The 21,722-nt window shown below is 40.5% G+C and overlaps 2 protein-coding genes across 3 annotated transcripts; both read right to left on the reverse strand.

Moving 5' to 3' along the window:
- Window positions 1–906: 906 nt before the first annotated feature.
- LOC117770528 (replication protein A 32 kDa subunit-like) lies at window positions 907–5,362 on the reverse strand. The gene is made up of 9 exons (XM_034600063.1): window positions 5,215–5,362; window positions 5,084–5,123; window positions 4,876–4,977; window positions 2,984–3,097; window positions 2,820–2,891; window positions 2,582–2,689; window positions 2,180–2,272; window positions 1,756–1,853; window positions 907–1,332 (listed from the first exon to the last, which is right to left on the reverse strand). The coding sequence occupies exons 1-9, from the start codon at window positions 5,229–5,231 to the stop codon at window positions 1,248–1,250; spliced, it is 729 nt and encodes a 242-aa protein (XP_034455954.1). The 5' UTR covers window positions 5,232–5,362; the 3' UTR covers window positions 907–1,247.
- A 983-nt stretch (window positions 5,363–6,345) lies between these two features.
- pdik1l (PDLIM1 interacting kinase 1 like) lies at window positions 6,346–19,502 on the reverse strand. Of its 2 annotated transcripts, none has more exons than XM_034600061.1 (3): window positions 19,374–19,502; window positions 16,999–17,294; window positions 6,346–11,058 (listed from the first exon to the last, which is right to left on the reverse strand). In XM_034600061.1, exons 2-3 carry the CDS (start codon window positions 17,281–17,283, stop codon window positions 10,318–10,320), a joined length of 1,026 nt encoding a protein of 341 aa, XP_034455952.1. In that variant the 5' UTR covers window positions 17,284–17,294; window positions 19,374–19,502; the 3' UTR covers window positions 6,346–10,317. The 2 variants fall into 2 exon arrangements, with proteins under 2 accessions (XP_034455952.1, XP_034455953.1); XM_034600062.1 differs by having other exon boundaries at window positions 6,949–11,058; window positions 19,271–19,502.
- Between the last annotated feature and the right edge of the window lie 2,220 nt (window positions 19,503–21,722).

Raw genomic sequence — 21,722 nt, forward strand, 5'->3', positions numbered from 1 at the left:
ATGTCAGGGTGGCTGTCCGCCAGCTGACGCTCAGCAGAAGTTGACGGTGATGCAGCAGGAAAATGATCCGAAGCATCAAAGTAAATCTTCTAGCGAATGACTCCAAACAAAGAACATCACCCTTCTGGAGAGGCCCAGTCCGAGCCCAGTTTTTAATCCAGCTGAAATGTTGATGGGAGAGAGAGCTGTTCACATCGGACATCCCAAGAATGCGGCTGATTTGAAGCAGCTCTGGAGAAAGACTGGTCCAAAACTTATTCCTGGATGTTGTTCAGGTCTGATCTGCAGCTACTGGAGGAGCTGGTCCGAGATTATAGGAGGCCAAAGGAGGTTTGATCAGGTAATAAATTAAACTAGCAGGACTAATTTATACATGTTCAATAAAAGAAAAGAAAGTATAGTGAGTATAAAGTATAGTAAAAACTATAGTTGTCTCAATTCAGGGGCTACACCCTTCAGGAGGGAATGAAAACCGCCTCTTTTGTGTTGACCATGAAAGACAAATCAAAATGAGATGGGCTGGTCTACAGAGGCTCTCCGTGATCGGCATCACCAACCCCTCCTGCCCTTATTTCTGTTGCCTAGCAGCAGTGCTGAAGTTTGAATGACAAAACAATTTTAACGCCCCTTGGTTTTATTAATATGTGTTCCATTAGCTGTTCAGTTGAGTTGAAGCCTGATACTCAAGCATTGGACGTTTTGTTGCATGCTGGCACCAAAACGTCTTTGAAAAGCATTTAGTCACTGAGGTGCTTCAATCGATTGGTCTTCAAATGCAAAAAAAAAAAAAAAAACCCTAGTTGGAAAAATAGATCTAAAGGATAATAATACAACCTACAGTAGCATTTAGATGTATAGGGCCTGTAGTTCAATGGGGAAAGTAATTTAAATACAAATGACACAAGATATGATTTAGACATGATTCTTTATATGCAGCTTTCATTCAAAGGGTCCTCAGAAAGCAGAGCATAAATAAACTATAATAATAATAATAATGTTAAACTGAACAAAGCCTTAACATCCATCAGAACATGCAGGAGTTTCTAACAGGCAACAAATGATTCACTATAATAAACTATATGAGCTTTAGACCAAAGCCGACAAAGCCATTAGCTGCAGTGGCTCATAAATAATGACTGGATTTAACCAGAACAACAATTCAACCGTAAGATGGATTTACATTACATTCTGATCAGCTGTAGTTTCAGGCCAGCGATGCGTTGATGTTTCTCTGGCCTTAGGGCAGCCTAGTTATATCCTGTTGTCTTAAAATGATGCTCATCGATGGTGCAGAAGACTTCGCCTTCATTTAAGAGAAAGGTCAAGGAGGATCTGTGAGCACAGGGACAGATTGCAAATATAAGCATTCCATTCTGGTTTACCCTCTTTCAGAAGATTCACATTTTTCCCCTGTATTCCCCAGACAGATGCTGGTTCTTGTAAACCCTTCTAACAATTAAGTTTACAGAATCACCAGTTATGTGAGGCTACATACAAATTAAAATCATATGCTCTTGCAGCAAGTTTTATCTGAGGTCAATCAGAAGCAGAGCAAAGACATGGTAAAAATAACTGCGTGCAAGCCGAGCTGTAATTTAGTTTTAGCTAAGTCCAAATTAAAAAAGTTGCCTTGCTTTCATTGCAGTTAGCTTGGATGTGGTTATGGTCAATTATCGCCCAGCATGTTAAAATGCTTCAATATTAGCATGGCCTGGAAAAACATCCATAGGAACACATGTGCTGGTGAGCTCATACCTGATGTCTGTCATTCTGAGGAAATGCAGCTGAGTCTTCAGGTCATTGAAACTGATGCCTTCATCATGGTCAGAGGACTTCCTGATTGCATTGAACACCTTAGACAGGAAGCAAGAAATGACTTCCCAAACACTGTTAATTGATCATCACACACAGTCTTTCAACGAATCTTTTCAACTAAATATTGCTATATATTAAAAAAATAATATGTCACACATAGGTGTAATTCATATGAATGAAAGCTGTATTCCATATACAGTGTCCCTGTATTGTTCATGCTGGCTCACTGTTACGGATTACAGGGGCACTTGAATACAAACACAGTCATTGTTAAGGTTATTAGCAGACACATGTTTTTCTTACTTTGGTAAGAAAAGTGACAGGAAAGAAAAGGGAATAGTAAAAACCCTTTAAACCCTCTAACCTGGTCCTGGATGGTGGACAAACCTTTAGGATGTCCACTGCTGTAACTCCCAGACAGTGAGGGAAGAGAGGTGTTCATATTCACATCATACACCTGGAATAACAACATGAACACATATGAGGAAATAAATATATATTACATTAAGCTGACGATTTAATCCAAAGCGACAATAACTGCATTCAACTATGAGGTAACAAACCCAGAACAGCAAAAGTCAAGTAAGTACAATTTGCTTCAAAGAGCCAAACTACAAGTGCTAAATTTAAGTGCAACTAAACTTAATTTTTTTAAATATAAACAGAGGTGACAGTGTTTTATTAGACATCATAAATATATAAATAAAAAGAATAAATATTAATCAAAGCATTAAGCAGCCTGTTACTGTTCCACAGGGTCACACACCTTCCCAGTAAGCTGCATATGGGCTTGTACCACCTCCAACATGTGGGATGTGATCTCATTCATGTCCTCGATGCAGTGGATATTCATTGCCATCAAATACCTTTGACCCTTAGGCAAAAATAAAATAGAGTTGGTTATATGAGAGATAGATGGATAGATAGATAGATGATACAGCAAATCAAAAGAACCTCACTGCTTCACTCCAATCATCTTTAAACCCGTTCTTTGTGTAACTCACTTTGAAATTACGCAGACTTCCTGTGACCTTCACGTATGTTCCAGGAGAAGCATCGGCCATGGCCGCACAGTCCTGTGAGAAATTTGAAACCGATCATTTACCACAATGGTTCAGTTTGCAGTTTCCATTTGTGGCCCTGAACAGAGCGAGCTGATGCCACTGGCCTCTTTGTTGACCCACTGCTTCACATTTAACGGTGGACCCGTCATGTCGTCCACAGAGTACTGGACGTTGGTCTTGAAGGGGGAAAGTCCTCGGATGACGCCCACAACGGACACCTGCAGCAAAACAAGTGCAGCAAATACAAATCAGCACAAGTAGTTCTACTCAGATCAAACTCCTTTGAAGAATTCCGCTTATTAAATTGTTAACGTTTTCATTTACTTAGGAAAGCACGAGTGTGAATTTGAGTGTTTTACTTCCCTTTTAAAGATTCATGTGGCAGGATTGAGAGGACACACAGCTACAGAACCATGTAACATGCATCACTAAACTGTGAATGATGAGGACCTTGGGCCGTGTTGCAGACGAGGGGGCAAGTCCATCTCAAATCGTGGCTAAGAAGTCCTGAGTCAAACTAATCCCCAAAGAGACGAGTCCAAGTCCTCAGCTTTGTGTTTCAAGTCACTAAACATTTGAGTTTCACCGTCTGTTCACGACTTTCCAGCTCAGCTCTAGAGGCATTTAGATGTTCATGGTGGAATTTGCTAACGTCACATATGAGTCCCAGTTTTTATTAAAGAACCATCTTTGTAAAGTCGGTAAACAAATGCACATTTCCTTCCTGCACGCACAACAGAATTGTCTGCAGTCGCTCACTTAAGATTCATTGACAGGACTTTGCTGCACACTTTTTTTTTTTTTTTTTAAATACCATAATGATAGAGAGCAACACTTTCCCATTCATTTTATCCATCAACGTTTCAGAAAATCCATATAAAAAGACTTTTAAGCCTGGAGCCAGGCCGACCAGCTTCGAGACAAATCGTGATTATAAAACATTTGAGTCAGAGCAAAATTATTTTGGAAAATGGAAAAAAGGGCACAGGCATAAGAATGTGTAGCTAATTATTTTAAGATTGAAGGAACTACTAATAAACCATTGCGCATGATCTCATTCCAATGACTTCCAGTGCACTTCTTCTTGAATTTAACCATGTTAATATAGCGTTGGAATATATTGTAGTTTGTGTTTGGTATGTATATATAAGGTTTCATATAGTGTAGAGTAACTGTGAATGATGCAATCGCAATTGTAGCAAACATGATTTTTGCAGTTGTGGTAAACATTTCCATGGTAACAACAAGCTCCGCCAATCAGAGATGTAGCTACTTCACCTGAGGATTTTGCGTTGTGTCGTAATTCTCCTTGACATCTCGATTTAAAACACTTACTTTAAACGTAGTTGATGTCATAGCGACTCGTGGCTTCTACAGGAGCATTTAACATTGCTTCCTTATAGCTTGTGGTAAGTTATTATAGCCGATGATCAAAATCTCTATTCACAAAAGGAATGGGATGTTTACTTCCAGAACCAAGCAGTCAGGCGCCATTGTAAGCCACACTAGCAGAATGTTTTTTTTATACATCAGTCAACCACTTAAAAATCTCAAATGCTATTTAATGGATTTACTTTATATGTTATACATTATATTTTAAAAACACATTTATGGTTTTTGACTGTCTTTGGTGACTGACTTCACCTCAGCACATTTGTGGGTCGTAGTGTTCGATGGTTTAAGATCTTATTTGCTGCAGATATTCAATGTCTATTTGGGAATATATTTCCTTAATATTGATGATCCCCTGACTTTCCTTTCTAGTCTCCTTCACACAAACACTCATACTCCACTTCTATACACAGCACTTGGTCTATTACATACACTGTCAGCACAGGGGCAACAAAGAATGGACGACCCTCTACCTCCTGGGTCACCCTCACCCCACGTGATCCCCTGGATGTTTCATCAGTCAGGTCAACATCCCAGTTAGTCCATTACTTTGTTAAAGACAAAACCCCCCCCAAAACGCACAAGATTCCACTTGTCCCCGTACCTGGTTGAGTTCACGGTCACAGACTGCAAAGGTATCATTGCTGATTTCAGGCGCGGACAGAAGCTGCGACACTGTGCAGGGCAGAATCTGAAGAGTGGCGTTCTGTGGCGAGATCAGAGTGAGAGAATTAATGAATCTGATCTCACTCAACATATTGAACACATTTCCCTCAGATCCTCATGTAGTGTTTCATAGAAGATGGACACACCTTCCATTTCCCTGCACTGCGTCTTGGGGTCCCACTGATGGATTGACTGCCAACTGTGTCAAAGGAGAAGTTAAAGGAAAAAGACATTATGGAGTTAGAAACACAAAGGGACTGTTTGAAGCAAAGTAAACTCACCTTGGTTCCACATGACAAAGTATGTCACTGTCACACGAGCAGCTAAAGGGGCTCTTCACTATAAGGAGACTTCAGGACCGTCAGAGGCCAGCAGGTAAACAACACTCAGGTTTGTTAGGTCTACTCAGGTGATCTGAATTACCACAATTACCCATGGTGCAATGCAGGACAAAGGAAAATAGCCTGAGGAGTAAATAATCACTCATAATCCCATTCACATGCTCCATTTCAAGTCAGTTATTATTTCATTTATTTCTTTTATTCAAAATTCATCAATTCAACAGTGATTGACAGATGTTCACACCACTTTTGATAAACTTCATTGTATCCCTTCAAAATATCTTACAATGACATGAGAGCAAAAACTGTTCATACCAATGTGAGAGTGTGTTTTTCATCTGACACTGGAACAACACACACCCTGTCGTTGCAGTCAGTGAGCAGATGATAAAACTTGTTGTGGAAGAGAAGTCTGACCAGATGGTTGGCAACGTATAAGGTTTAGGGACTGTTATCAATAAGGGGCCAATAACATTCCCCAACATGGTTTACTGGGCACTAATTGTTTCCATTCATGTTTTAGCTATATTGCTTATCCTTTGACGGCTGGAGCCAATCAGCCGAGAGGCGTGGCTCACCCTGGACAGGTCTCCAGCGTATTGCGGGGCCCACGCTTAGAGACACCAACTATTCCCACCTACAGGTAAAATGAGGCCATATTGTTATAATTATGAACACATGCCTCATGACAGCCTAATAACTCGGTTTAACAAAAAACACATTTTAATGGAGTGTTAAATTGTCAATGTGCAATATTTTAACCAACCTCTATCAGCCAGAAGATTTGTACTGTGAACACTCAAATCTTTTCTAGACCTACCATCCACACTATGGGATGTGCATGCATGATGTTTCCTAAATATAGTTTGTGACCACCAGTGACAGCACTGAGCAAAATACTGCCAAGCACCAGTAGAGGCGAGACAAAAACAAGTACCATCATCCTCCTGCTCCGTCCATGCTTTTTTTTTAAAGGTTTTTATTGAATGTTATGTCATGATTACATCCTTTGTACTGAGCTTTTCTTCCCAGTCACCAAAACAAACTGCCTCCCATCAGGTGAGGTCTTGTTTTCAACATCTTTAATGTAACAAATTCATGAGCCACACAGTGACTGAAACATCCAAGTCCCAGGACACAGCATGAACAGTGCCGTGGTACATTATGTGATGGTCCTGGATCAGATCTACGTAAAGTGGTGAATTTGATTCACGTCCCAGAATTCAAAGTGAGACTGTTCTATTTCCAGATAGTCCAGTACCAGACAGAAAAGACGACAAAGTTGACCAAAGTTGTATATCAGCTTTTGCTTTGACAAAAAAATCACAAACAATAGGCCAATGTAAAACATACAATTATCACTAGCACACCGACATTATTAACCTGTAAATATATCACAACTTTTCAATGATTGAAGTAAACTGAAGCGCAATTAAGAGCTGAAGAAAAACTGATTCCATCACAGCAATTTACAAACAAGTCTGGCTCTTGAAAACAGAGCACATCCAGTCAAAAGTACACCACCCTCGTTCATCCCGTTGATCATATACAGTATTTACACATGTGCAAAGGAATTGAATACAATAAATCAAAAAAGGGTGACATCTCTTGATACCACAGATCTAGCATTTGTTTGGCAAACCTCACAGGAAATTAAATGCCCCCCCCCCTTTTTCTTTACAAGGGTTAAAGTAAGAAATCAAATCGGAAGTGACTCTCCCCGTCATTCTCTGCTCGGCTTTGAGCTCTGAGGTTATGGGTGACCTACTTTGTGTACAGGAAGACACAAATCACATTCTTGAAGCAGCGCAACATTGTCCGAAGCAGCGTAGATGTCTTGTAGTAAAGGCAGGCATTTTAATACTGGTTCGTGGTATTGCTGTTCATACCAAAAAGCACCTCGCTGAGTCAGTAAATCCGGGTGCATCTCAAGCACAACCTCTGCCAATTCTGCGTTTGAGTATAATATTGATGAGGCCACTCTAGTGTCAAAATGAAAGTGAAATAAGGCAAATTTTGATCGCATCATGAGGAAACTATTACAGCTACGGGGAGAATTTAAGGCCGTGTATCAGATAAATGTTGGCAACAAGTCGAGGGAAACCTGATCTTTTGCCAGAGTTTGAGAGCAACAAAGAAGCCAAGACTGTTTGGTTTTTACAGGGTTTTGTAAAATTTGCAAAAGTGCACAAATTATGTATGACCTGAAAGGCAAAAGGGGTCCCGGGCCTGATCCTCTGCCAAGTGCTGCAACAACTTAATAGGCTTAGAATTAGCCTGTCGGAAGCATGAAGAAAGGGATTACTGTAAGATCCAGAGCCCGAGGAAACGAGGAGCAGTGACACAGTGAAAGGAGATCAAGTTAAACACAACAGTATTATGTGTCAAAGGATAAAATAAAAGAAAAAAAGAAAAAGAGCAGAGATCATCTGGCTCATGGAGGATTGTGCGAGCTGGTGTCTTCTCTCGCTTCTTCCCTGAAGGTGAGAGGCACTGCATGCCTAAGTAGACTGTTGGCTGACATTGTGTTTGCCTGATAAACAAATAGCAACCCAGTTATCACACGCAGTCCAGCCTCACAGAGCTCCTCCATATGATGCAGACTGTAGTTACTGGGACTAAATATAAAGCCCCAAATCAAAGTGCTGTCACTAAACGCCTCACCGCTTTGGCTCAATCAGGTCTAAATGGACGAGGAAGTGAATATTCATGCCACTGCTCTTATAATTCAAGCGGCTCACGCTTCACATGATTTAATGTATGTTTAGGCAACGTAGCGAGTTCTGTCATCATGGTTGTTTGCCATGTGTGGGCGAGTCCTCTGAACACACAGCACACCTCTTCATTGTAGTGCTCGCTAAGTTTAAATTTTCATCTCATTATTATTGATGATTCTGGTGTTTTCAGACTTGTGGACATTATTTCTACTGTCTAGGATAACATCGTATGTATCCTACAGAGCATGGTACCATTATAATCAAGAAAGATGAGGCAAAAATAACACAAAAAAATATGAACAGGTCGTAAACTCGCCAACAAATTATATAAAAACACTCTAAACGGAAACAAAGTGTTTCCAAAGTTATCGTAATAATAACTCATTACGCATAAGAAGTTATCATGTGCACAGTGACTATTATGGTAGCCCAAAGCTGAACCAGGAGTGTGGGTGACGCCTTTGTTTTCTCTTCCAGTAACTAAAGAGAGTCACGCAGTAGGTGATTACCATGTATAAGTACGTGACATGGATCAATGCCACGTATCTCAGCATTTACAACCTGAGCTTGTTTGCAATGACCATCACCATTAGCTCAGTATATTATGTGGGGCTACATTAGTACATTAGAATAAGCCTCGTTCACAGCTGATACATTCACAGTGTGAGAGTCTGTGTAACACAGAGGCTACTGTTTCAGAGTTGTTTTACTGAATTTAAAGAAGTTGACGTGAAACGTGTCAACAAAGGTCGCCTGGACTAAGGTGTCACACTGATGTGTCCATGATGTTTTTATTGTAAACATCTGAATGGCAGTATCTTTGTTTTACTAAAACTAAAGATATTTTTTTATTATAAATAAAATATTAATACATTTATTATTAACTCTTTTAGTTATTATTGATGAATCCATAATGAAGATTAGTGGAAAAGGTCAACAACAGTCTTTTTGCTGTTCCCGAGAGTTTAAAGTGATGTATTCAAATGTCTTGTTTTCTTCGATCAAGAGTCCAAAACCCAAATACATTCAATTTGTAATCAAAACAGACTCAGGAAACCAGACAATATTCACAATGAAGGAGATGGTACCAGAGAATTTCGGCATTTCTTTAAAAAACTAAACAAATGAAACTATTATCTGCAGCTTAAGTTTGTTTGATTATGTGGTATAGAATTATTGTAAAGGCTAAATCGTGGGTTCTCCATCTGTAAAATATTAACATCAAAAGGTGCAGCAGCAATAACTTAACTAAAGTGGGGGGGTCAATTAACTTTGAGAATACATAGTTATTATCAATAGGATTATTGCCCAAATTGTGACAAACCAGATTCATCCTCTAAGCTCTCATCGTCACCAACTGTGTGAAGCACTTTGTCATTATGTTGGGTGTGTTTGTGTTTAAGGCTCTCTACAAATAAAGGTTGCCTGTCACGATCATTTTACATTCTCTAGTTAGGGGTGTGTCTTCACTTATCTTGAAGTTTGCAATGGGGTGAAAGAAGAGGACGCCAACACAAGAACCTGCAGGCTGGATATCAACTGATAAACCGTCCTCCACCCACAAAACCAACGGAAACTATTTGTTATCTTCCAGCACCAAAGTTTGGTTTTCTTACCCCCTAAGTCCAACCTTGTTAGTAGATATTTGTCTACAAATACCACCACACTGTATGTTTGTATTACCTGAGCATTCAGTGCATATCTGCATTTGATGCCAAAACAGGATCAAATCTGGATGTACATATTAGTGCTGGTGGTGATGTCCAGGCAGAAATCAGTTTGTAAGTCTGGTTCTGTTAAAGCCACACGCAGCTTCACAACATTCTACATACTGAGGTGACTGGGTTTTTGGATAAATGTACACTTTAAAAATCACAGGGTTATGTCTCATATTGCATTTGGTAACAATTAGCACCGAGTCCAAGGTGGTATTTGTAGACAAACGGTTTTACTTTCACTTCTAAATGAATCGAGGACTTTTGGGGTCATTCGCCTCCTTCATCATGCTTGAGTGGATCGGTTAGGACGAAGTGGAAGCTGTGGTGTGATTAGCCTGAGACTAAGCTGCAGTTTGAGGAGGAGGAGGAGCAGCAGCAGCAGCAGCAGCAGCAGCAGTTGGTGTCACACCTCTCCTCTTCATTATAAAGACAAAGCTAGCAGAGGACTGAATGCTCTTGGAAAGTGGATGAGGTTTCAGCCATGATGCAAACAATGACTAGTCTAGTTATTGTTCTCTCGTTAAAAAAAAAAAAAAAAGTTAAGAGTAGCTGATGAGATGTGTACATGTGCTTGATCGACTGAGTATGTGGTCCATCACATCCATCACGTGTCCCAGTCCAGTTCTCTGCAGGCAATACGGACCAGTCTGAGCTCCAGCTCAAAGGCGTCGGGCCGTTCCTGAGGGTTGGCCGACAGCATGTCCCTGATCAGCTGCTTCATGTGGCTGTTCATGCTCTTTTTCCTGGCGGGGATCAGCAGCTCCATCTTTGGGTTCTCCAACAGGGCTTCCCCTAAGGGTACAATCTCTGTGCCCTGCTGCACATAGCTCCCTAGCAGCTCCTTCTGAGTCTCCACGTCCACAAAGGTGATGCGCTCCACCATGGCCCAGATAATCACCCCCAGGGCAAAGATATCCGCCTTGGCAGTGTAGTGGCCTTCCCAGACCTCCGGGGCCATGTAGAAGTCTGTTCCACAAGCTGTGGACAGGAAGCACTTGTTGACACTGGCTGGCTCCTCTGGGTTGAGCCCGGAGGTGGAGCAGACTTTGCTCAGGCCAAAGTCGGCCACTTTGAGGGTGGGCTCAGACGACCCGGCCGGTGTGCAGGCCTGCGAGATGAGGATGTTATCCGGTTTGAGGTCGCGGTGTATGATCTGGTTGCGGTGAAGGAAGGCCAGGGCACTGCCCAGCTGTAGCATGAAGCTGGTGTTGGTCTTGCGACTGGGCTTGCGGGATAGAAGGTAGGCGTTCATGTCACCCCCATCACAGAAGTCCATGACGAACCACAAATAGTAGGCACAGCACGGGTCAAAGGTGATCTCGCCTTTAAGAGACGTCTCCACCAGCTGTGGCAGAAAGACAAAAAAAGAAATACAAGTCAGTGGTGATGGCTGAGGAGAAGGCAGCTTCTGATAGTCACACGTTTGAATGAACCAGTGCCACATAATGATACTGTAGCCCAAAATACCATCATAACACAGTTTAATTTACTTTTGTCATGCATTCCTAAAATCCTACTGTGTGAGGTGAAATATTGTTCAGTTATTCAGTTGACACCATGAACACCATGAATCCTCTACTGCAGCATTGTACTATGCAACGGAATTGACAGAAAATTAACTTGAAAGCACGTTGGTTGTAAAAGTTGATAAGAGATTATTTTGAATGCTTTATTTCTCAATTGATTTCCTTCAGATGTTAATGCTGATAAACAAACAAACAAAATTAAAACTGTCCACACACACACAGAAATGAACTGTGATGGACCAGGGTTCACTTACACCAGCCAGTCACCACATGATCACAAGGGTTGATCAAAAACGTGGAAATGAAACTTTTGCTACCAGTGAAACCGAAACTGCAGAGACGTAAAGTGTAAGAATGTTGGTAGACAGAAGAAGACTGACAAGGAGCATGGTTTGCTATCCCCTCCGAGTATGATCTGCCTCCATTTGACCAGGAGTAAAAGGTGCTCCCCAAAAAATCCCAGTAGCATCACCAGCACATTAACAGAAAATGCACACGTGTCTCTAGCAAAAATAAAAGCGGATATGATCCTGCTGAACACATGAGAAAAAGGATCTATACAGCCAAGAGTAAGCTGACAGCTTGTATTAACTCAACAGAAAGGGCTGAAACAAGCACAACCTAAAAAATGGTATCATGTTAGGTCTGTAATAACTTACACGTTCACTGATGCAGTGGAAAGCTCTACGGTACGAAGAGAACAACTCACACCTGGAAAAGGCAGACTGCTGTGGCTTTGTATTCCTAACATGTCGTCTACCACCTTTCATTGTGGGCCATTTTTTAAGCTGCGTGAGAGGCCTCTCATCTTTTATCCCCTCCGCAGGAAGTGAGTTCATTTAATCTCCCTCTTTCACAGTGGACCACAAATCTGTGACGCGTCATCCATCTCACATTAAATTAAGATTAAATGGGATGTGATTGTGGAATTTGATCGATGGTGTTTTGGATGCAACACAGAAAAGCTACAGGTCTGTAAAACAATAAATTAAACTTGAAAATAAATATCTGGGAAAAGTTTGATTTTGCTCACAGCAAAAATCTGAAAACTGAAATAGCTGAAAAAATATATGAAGTTAACGTGACTTGTGAAATAAGTGAAAAGTTGAAGTTGAGGTAAAGTGTAAGTGCAGAGTGAAGTTGCTGAACAATAAAGAGTGGAAACATAATAGTGTGTGTAAACATTTAACAATTGGGAACACAGAACATACATGTAGGGGTGTGCGTTATATATCGAATATACTCAATGTATCGTGGCTTTTTCCACGTGAGATGTATTAAATGACTATATCGCAACCATCGATTATAAATGTTCTTGTCAGATCAGAGTAGCGTTAACGTAAAGCCGGTAAGTGACTTTGTTGAAGAACAGTGGAAACAAACAGTGAAAATACAGAGTTTCTCTCTGGTTCACAGCTGCTCAATGATCAGAAGGTTGGTTTGTACCGAGCTGGAGTTACTGTGTCCTCCTCCACTCTCCTGCTGACCTGCTCTCACTCTAACTAATTAACAATCATCAGTTATTAGGACCTGATCAGTACAGGAAGTAACTTAGTGTTTGTTTGAATCACTCCCACTCTGTTCAGTGAGGTTTGCACACAATGCTATTTTTAAAAAATTGAATGACCTGTTGTTACAAACATGATCAAACAGAAAAAGGCACTTTAACTCATATGGTTTTGAAATATCTTTCTCAAGGATTCTTGTTGAATGCACTTTTTTGTTGCTTTGAGCTCAGTTTTTTTAAGGGTCTTTGAGAACTAGGCCACAGTAGGAAGGCCTACCTTAATTATTTGAGTATTTTAAAAGCGTGTGCAGCTGCCTGGTTCAAAATAAAACGTTTGCTAAATATAACTTGATTGTGAATTTCCCCTTTTTGCATGCACATTAAAAAAATGAAATAATGAAAAGAGAAAGCGAGTCCAATCTGTCGTTCCCTTCTCACTTATAATTTACAGACTAAACTAATGCTCTGAATAAGTAGAGGACACCTGACCTGAGCCCAGGCTTGGTTCAGATAATAATTTGGAAATTATGTTTGGATTCCGGTCAGATGGTCACATCGGCCATAGAACATTAGATGTTTGTGTTAAAACAATCCACCTGTAGCTGAGAAAACACTGCCTTTTGACAGGCATGTACAAGGTGCCACAAGCTTGTGACCAGGGAAAAAACAAAGTGACAGAGTAACAATAACTGCATCAGGCTTGGGTCAGGGTCGGACATAAAAAAAAAACAGAAGTTGGGTTCAGGTCAGGCTTGGACAGAATTATGCAGCACTGTTAAGCAATTCCTTGTGGAAACTCTGCTGTGAAAAATGGCTGCAGAGTGTTTGATAAGCCATTGGCAAAGGAATCCTCTACCCAGAAAGAATAGGTGCAAATTATCCCACAGTTTGTGCGGTCAGATAATTCTGCCCCATTATCATTTGCTCCTCTGTGAGCATGCACTGGAACGTTACAGAGCAATTACAAAAAAAGAGCTGGAATAAAGGGATTCTGGGAAAGTGTCCAATGCTAGCGCTGCAGAAAACGGAATGAATGGTTTGACAATAGCACTGCGTGTTGCTGAGAGACTATAATCAGGCACTGGCTGAGTGCCTGTGAGGCTGCAGGCAGGTTGGAGGGGGAGGGGTGCCTCTCCCACCTATCTGCACCCCCAACTCAAACCTGACAGTACATTTGTGAGACAGTGGGGAACATGGAGGCCATAGATAACACTAATCAACAAGAAACGGCTAGCTCTTCTCCTGATGCAAATCAGACAAGACTCAAGTCTTTATCTCCAAATACTAATATTTGTGTTGATATTTAACCTTTCCAGTGTGTCTTCTACCTTTGGACTTGTTTGACTGAATCAAATTAACGGGCTTGAAAAGGTGCCTCAGACCAGAGTCCGTGCCAACAGTCCGACCAAAAGAGTTGGTCAAAATGAGCCATGGGTTGATTGTCGTGTGAAAACACTTATAGTTCGGACTTTCGGCCCAATTGCAGGAAAGTTGTGACAGCATTAAACTATAGAAGAAGGGAAAAGATGCAGGATCACAGGATTGCTTGCAGTCTTCTCCTCAGACGATATAATGTCTGAACCACAAGGACATTCATTTTGCTGGTAGTAATGCCATGCTCATGTGTGGCAAGGAAATGAAATAAACTGGTTCATGTGTTTTCTCCATTCAAATCGTCTACAAACCGGTCAGTCAAGTACAGGTAGATGCAGCCCAATTAGATGATGATGACAGGACATACGTATTCATCAATAGTCTTTGGTCCGCTCCTTAAATTACAACGTAAAACCAAATCTAACCTCATGTAAACAAGGTAACAAAGACATGAACCTGTTCCAGACTTTCAGGTGTGAAAACACCCTCATAGTTTGCTGCGGAAGTCACTGCATTACAGGAAAAAAACGATCATTGATCTCATTGCAGTATATCAAACTAACGATAATATTTCAGCAGTAAACAAAAAAACAAACAATAATTTGATAATCTAGAATATGTCGAGACACAATAAGTGCATCATGATACACTGGGTAAATCAAAGCAGACTTCCAATTCATTACATGAATTACAGTGTTAGGTCTTTACACACAATGGGCATTTTGATCATTTTATGAAAGTCAATATATTTTTTAAGGAAATGTTTTTTCCTTTCCACGAGTACATTCATGACAACAAGATCATTATCACTGGATGATACTGAAGGTTGGGGATTGTTTTTTTCTGAGCTGGCACGAATCGATTCAAAACTTTTGAGTGTTGTAACTGTTGCAAATTCACATCTCTGCCAGTATTGAATGTGTTGATGTGAAATATTTGCAATTAGAGTATTTTTCTATTTGATGTGGTTTATTCGAGGTGTGTAAAGGCATTTAGTCTACTTTAAGACAGGGCAACATGTTACCAACCAACAAGTACCGTCTCCTCCCACTGAAACCTGTGACTTGAGGACAGGAATGTTTGTGGACACGCTGGCAGCAAACAATCATTTCACAGATGTTTACAAGATCTGACTTTGGGACGACTGTAATGTAAACGATGCCCTAATGTGGTACATTTAGGGACAGATCACCATCAGGACATTAGATTATCTGAAATGAAGGCTTACAGAACATTTTTGAGGGTTGGAGGGTTATTTTAATGTCTTGTTGAGCCACAGTTACTAGTGTCAGTGATGTCGGACATCAACTCACTGTTTCGTTTTTCTTTCAGTTCGGATAGTGTTAAACTTTTATCTGATATCATATCCTGGCATTCTGCTTGCGGTTTCTCTCCTGGACTCGACAGACTGGTTGTCCCTCCTGAACCATTATGGCACCACACCTGCTCTGAATGTGTGTGTCACATGTTTTCTATTTGAAAATACATGACTGGCAGTGTGTCCAAGTATAAATGTATCAGCTAAAGAAGTAACCTATAGGCAAATGAGGTGTCAAGTACTAAGAACTTAAAAACGTCAAACTTATCTTGATAGAATGACACACAACAAACAATAGATCCATTAACAGTAAAGTAGCACAACGCAGAGGAAACACCCTCCTTATAGCTTTTGGTTAAACAATACAAAAAAAAAACATTTGTAACCTCAATTAGAATAAGCTCTTATCGACACAAACTCTTGGCATCTTCGTCTGCATTTCTGCATTCTTTGACTGGTGCTAGATTAGAAGCATTATACTTCCGAGTTTACATCACCCCAAATTATTGGAATTGTAGTTCTAAAACTTAGAGTGGGGCAGGGGAATGTCAAGCCCCGAGGCCAATTGTGAGATAGTTCATGAATGAAAAAAATATATTTTAAAAATTCTAATGACAGCAAGCCATTTCTTTCTCTGACAAAGAAAGGAACATCAAATAGTGAACATGTCCTTCAGGCTGATCCCTTCCAGCTGTAAACCTGTCTGCCTGGCTATGATCTGGGTTAACTCAACCAACACTGTATCTAGTTTGGTTCAACTTGGTTGCAGGAATGAAAAGGATCGGCCTTATCTTTACAGCTGGAAACATAATAAACTGGATGAATTGCAAGAACAAATGCTCTTGGATAAAGAGAACGCTCTTTTGCAGAGTTTATTGGTCAACACACAGCTTGCACAATACCACTTCTGACAATGTTACACAGGCAAGTTTTGTGGTGAGCAAGCTAATAGCTATGCTGGTGAAACCTCAACCAGAAGGAGAATTTGTGAAAGAGCCTTGTTGCTGCTGTGGCGCTTCTAAAACCAGACAAAGTGAACTTGTTTCCAAAGTGTCAGTTTGTGTCAAAGAATCTTTGCTGAGTGGATATTTGATGTGGTACGAGACATTGAAAAAGAAACTGCAAGAAATTTCCAGATTTTGTCTCTGGCCCATGAGATGAAAAAACAGACATACCTAAGTTTTGTGCGTGCGAGAATTTCGAGGGAGGAACTACCGTTTCTTGTGAGCAAGACTGTGCATCAAGACTAACTGGCCCAAACTTTACAAAACATGCTGCAAGTATCATCATCATCATCATCATCATCATTACTACCATCAGACGCCAAAGAGAAGCAGTGCCAGCCCTTACATTAGACAGGTTAGTGTGATACATGTGTTTGGTCATTTCCCCCTCGAGGATGCCATTAAAACTGAACTGACCCTTGACTGGAAAAAGGTTTCCAACTGTAATTTGTAACATGATTATGGCCCAAATTGAATTTTTTACAAATATAAGAGTAAAAATGACCATCTTATAAGGCTCAGAATATCGAACATATACACATATCTTTGTTCTCACCTCCAGGTAGAGCGGGGAGCTGGAACCATGGTTCATCCTCTGGGCCAGCTGGTCCCGCTGCAGGATACACTCCTCCAGGTGGATGACATTGGGGTGCTGGCTTTGGATGCTGCTTAGGGCCCAAAACTCCCGCAGAGCCAGCTCCACATTCTCTGGAGAGTGACAGCGGATCTTCTTCACCGCTACACGGGCCCCTGTGCGCTTCACTACTGCCTCATAGACCACGCCGTAACTGCCACGCCCCACCTCCTGGATCAGCTCGTACTTCGGCTGGCTGCTTACCATCCTAGTCCTCACTGTGGAGAGACAACGTGGCTGTTAGTTTTTGCATTGTTTCGACTTCGGTTTGGTGGACTTTAAATCAAAGGATGATTTTACAAGACTCAGCAAGGCTTATTGTATTGTTTCATAGTTAGGATGCAGGAGGAACAATAACAGCGACACAAACAAGTGACAGAGAATTGCATTTAAAAAATTTAAAAATTCACACATATCCTTTAACATAAAGAAAGCCTCTCGCCATTTGCTGGCATCAAACTCTTGTGACACCTCAAATCACTCTTATTGCCGTTATTTAGGCATCACTTCATTAGCAATCAGCCTCATGCCTTAAGTGGAATATGTCAGTGAGTTTATTTTCTCAGGGTCGATAATGGCCAATAATGATCTACTGGAGATTATCCAACATGATCTTGTTATTGCTCCCTCTTGTGGACTAGTAGATCATTATTCAAAATATATCCAAATATAAAGGCAGAGAAACAGCAGCTGTTGGGATCCCTCATCCACCTTTTCAGTATCGTTCGTCCAAGGTGACCACAACTAGTAATACCGCTGGTAAATAAACATGAACTTACACACGCACACCTTTACCATGTATTTGAGTCACAATAATGACCACAATTTGACGCCAAGTTTCACAAACTAGTATCTGTGTCTAGGTCGTTATGTTGTTAATGTGTTTCCCTGTGTGTGTACATGTCAAACCAACACGCAATGCTTCCCTCAACATCACAAAGGTTCACATTATTACATTCATCCCTATCCTGGATGTGTAGATAATGGGAAGCAATTTGCTGATAATTCAGGACAGCGATCGGTCAAACATGGTCATATAATTTAACGGCAAGCCGAGTACTGACATATTTATATCTATTCCTGCTTCTTTAATGATGTAGGGTTCTTGATTAAGTGTCAAAATTACAGGATATGGCGACATCCATCACTGCCAACCTTACAATAACCTCTTGAGCAACCTCTTTTTGTTACTTGAATTACTTGGAACGTGTGAGTCACGGTAAACACTGGCTTATATGCAGGTTCCTCTTATGAACTTTGATATAAAATGACTAAGTATTTTAAAATGTAGTAAATTGCACTATAATGTACACGGTAAGGTGTGAATTATTATCAAAGCTTTCTTTAACCAGTGTGATAGTGTAATGGATTACTACATGCACCTCTAGTAGCCTTTAGTTACAGGAGGGTTACAGGAGAGAGCACACCTGTCATACTGCAGTGACTGTCATTTAAACAATATACACAATGATGTTAGGATACACAATAGAGTTAAAATCAAATTAAAAAAACATTAAGATTATTACCAGGATATTTTGTTGTTTAAAATCAATTTCTAGGTTATTTTCTCTCGTTAAGATATTCGTGGGAAATGTGGCAGTATCGCTGACATTTTTTTATATTGATAAATTAGTTGGAATAAATAGCTACAGCGTCAGAGTTTGTTATGAACCACAAGTTAACACAACAAAATCTGAATTGCGAATCTGCCATTGAACAAAGTGACAGTGTGAACTACCTGTGCCTGACTGATGATTAACTTCATTGTGAAGTGAAGACACTGGCAGGTCTGCAGGTGACAAACACACGCACACACACGCACACACCAACGGCGAGCGTGCTAACAGGATAATTAGTCATCACTGGGCTGATTGGCTAACAGGCTAACAGCTAAGTGGCCTGGCCCCGTCAGCTCGCGGTGGAGTTGCTTCGCTAACGTTAGCTGCTGTTAACGTGATTAGCTAACGTTGGCTAATCACGTTAACAGCAGCTAACAAAGAGTCCAGCACGAGCCACACGCACGTCCGCCTCAAGCTAATATCATTCAAACCTGAGACACTTCACCTCGGTGGCCCTGCCGCTGGTGCGCGGAGCAGACACGCGTGGGTTAGGTAATGACAGTTTATTGTCCCGTGTGTGTGTGTGTGTGTGTGTGTGCGTGTGTGTCACCAAGAAATCCAAGCAAAACACCCACCTGCCAGCCCAGTGGACCAGCGGCCCCAGCGGCACAGACAATGGTGTGACCGTGTGAGAGGCCGCGGGTCCGCCGCTGGAAGTTGACATGTTCTCAGTCTCACCTTAGGCTCGCTTGTCGGGGCTTCGTTTGTGTTCTCCCTCCCTCTCCCTGGCAGCCATTACCGCCGCACACGTCCTGCTCGCTCAGCCCGGGCAGGTTCACTCTCTCACTGGGAGGCTGCAGCTGCCGAGCGGCGGCCGGAGGACGAGGTTTCCGCTTCCACGTTTCAAAATAAGGTGCCTCTACCGCCAACTGGGACTGACTGTGGTGGACAGGTATCTGTCATATGTCATATTCCAGTCATAATGTTTTCTGAACCTGTCAGTATCTGAGGATATGGACCTGATGTTTACATTAGACATTAGACAACAAGGCAATTCAAGGTGCTTTACATAAAAAATAAAGAGCATCATAGCAAATGGTAAAGGCAACTCAGACAATACAAAATGAAATTAAAAAGAGTTAAGTACAGAATACAAATATAAAAAGTGAAATCAACAGAATATACAAAATACATATATACTATGTATATACCTATAAACTATATCTCAACAAATCAACATGCCAATATATTGAATATCAAACATTCTTCACAAATGGCCTTTTAAAAGCTTTTAGGTCTTAATCATCCATTTAAGCTTAGTTAAGCCTAAACTGGTACGGTGACATATCTTAATATTTCAGTAATGTCGATAATGAATCAAAGTAATCACATTACTGCTTTTTACTTTGCTTCACTTTATTTCGCTTTACTGTCACTTACTTTACTGTAATGTTTTTTTCATTTGATCATTTCATCCCATTTATAGTTTTACTAAATGATGACAGGTCATTTGCTGTTGGTTGGCAATATCCAGTCAAACTCAACATCATTTCACACATGCCTTTTTTTCCCACTGATAACTTCTCACCAAATGTGACAGACTTATATTTTGAAGGACAATTACCCAACTTCCGGCCCTGCTCCAGGCTTAGTGTGAGTAGCTTCACATGTGTGATCGTTCAGCTCTCCTCCCTCTCGAGCCGATCTGACACTCACAGGGACACAGGACACAATAACACCAACACCTGTACTAATCTTTGCTCTACAATAAAATGGCGCTGCAGTTATTCCAGGAACTTGAAATTAAAACAAATATTGGTTGAGATAACAAAATAGAAGTGTGTTCTGTTTGGCCAGATAAACACAACTAAAAGAAATGTTGGTAAATCTCTTTTCTACATCTTCTGTGGTATTACTGTCTTTCTCTGGTATTTTGAAAGAGTTCAAATGAGGTGGTAATAACTCACGGCTGAGAAGGTTTATTTTGATCATTTCTTATAACTGTGAAATATGTGTATTTATATATGTATTATTTCAGGTTTTTGCACATTTGCAACAGCTTATGTGCTTTTAGATAAAGATCATTGGAACAGTTTGATGGGATCCCCCCCATTTTTGTTGTTTATTTTAACGTAAATTTGATTATTTTAATCTAAAGTATTTCTTGAGGGGTCATACAAAGAACAATAGTCACAAACCTCCAATCAAATGTTGAGACTGAGCATGAAAGTAAAATATATAAATAAACTTAATTCAAGGTCCTCAGAAATTTCTAATTTGTATAATGTTCTTTACCAGTGGAGTTTGCCAACTTGTCATGGAGATAGCGTGAATGATCTAATGATAAGAATCTGAGTCTTTTTAGTGCCCATCTCTAATTTAATTGATTGAAGATTTCGTCAAATAAATTATCAATACGACACCACACTGGTTGCCAGAAGAAGACGTACACACATGTATGCTTCCAAAAATTATCTATATACTGAATACTACTTTTGCAGTTACTGGATAAAATAAGACTCAAAAGCCATCAGCATAAAGTGGAGGTACAAGAGACAAACACAAATCTTCTCGAGTGTTGATCATTTATTTGCAATTGTTTTGCAGCACAAATCATTCCGGTCGCAGGCATTCAGCAAAGTGAAACAATCGTCCATATGTAGTCATATTCTAAAGTACTTTCTGAGTGACATAAGGCTGCAGTGTGTTCAACACAACCCTGAGAACAGAGTAAAGATTCAACCTACTCCAACATTCTTTGTCTGCAATAACATCACCGGATTGACAAAAGGTAGAATTTGCCTCCTGTTAAGTAAAATATGGGTGTTTGTTTGAAAGATGCTCTTTTGAAGCATCTACATGTCTCTTTTTCTTGGAAGGAAGCCCAGGCTTCATTCAAAAGTACCACTTTGGTCTTAAGTATGATGTCTCTTATTATTTTGGCTGTGACAATAGGCATAAAGATATCAAAAGCTTTTGGATGTGGCACATATCACGCTTAAAATAAACCGTTTTAACAAAGTAATAAATATTTTAACAGAACACTAAGTTGAAAAAAATGTACAGTACTTACAAAATTGGTTTTTG

The sequence above is a fragment of the Hippoglossus hippoglossus genome, chromosome 11, assembly GCF_009819705.1.
Source record: "Hippoglossus hippoglossus isolate fHipHip1 chromosome 11, fHipHip1.pri, whole genome shotgun sequence".
NCBI classification, from domain to species: Eukaryota; Metazoa; Chordata; class Actinopteri; order Pleuronectiformes; family Pleuronectidae; genus Hippoglossus; species Hippoglossus hippoglossus.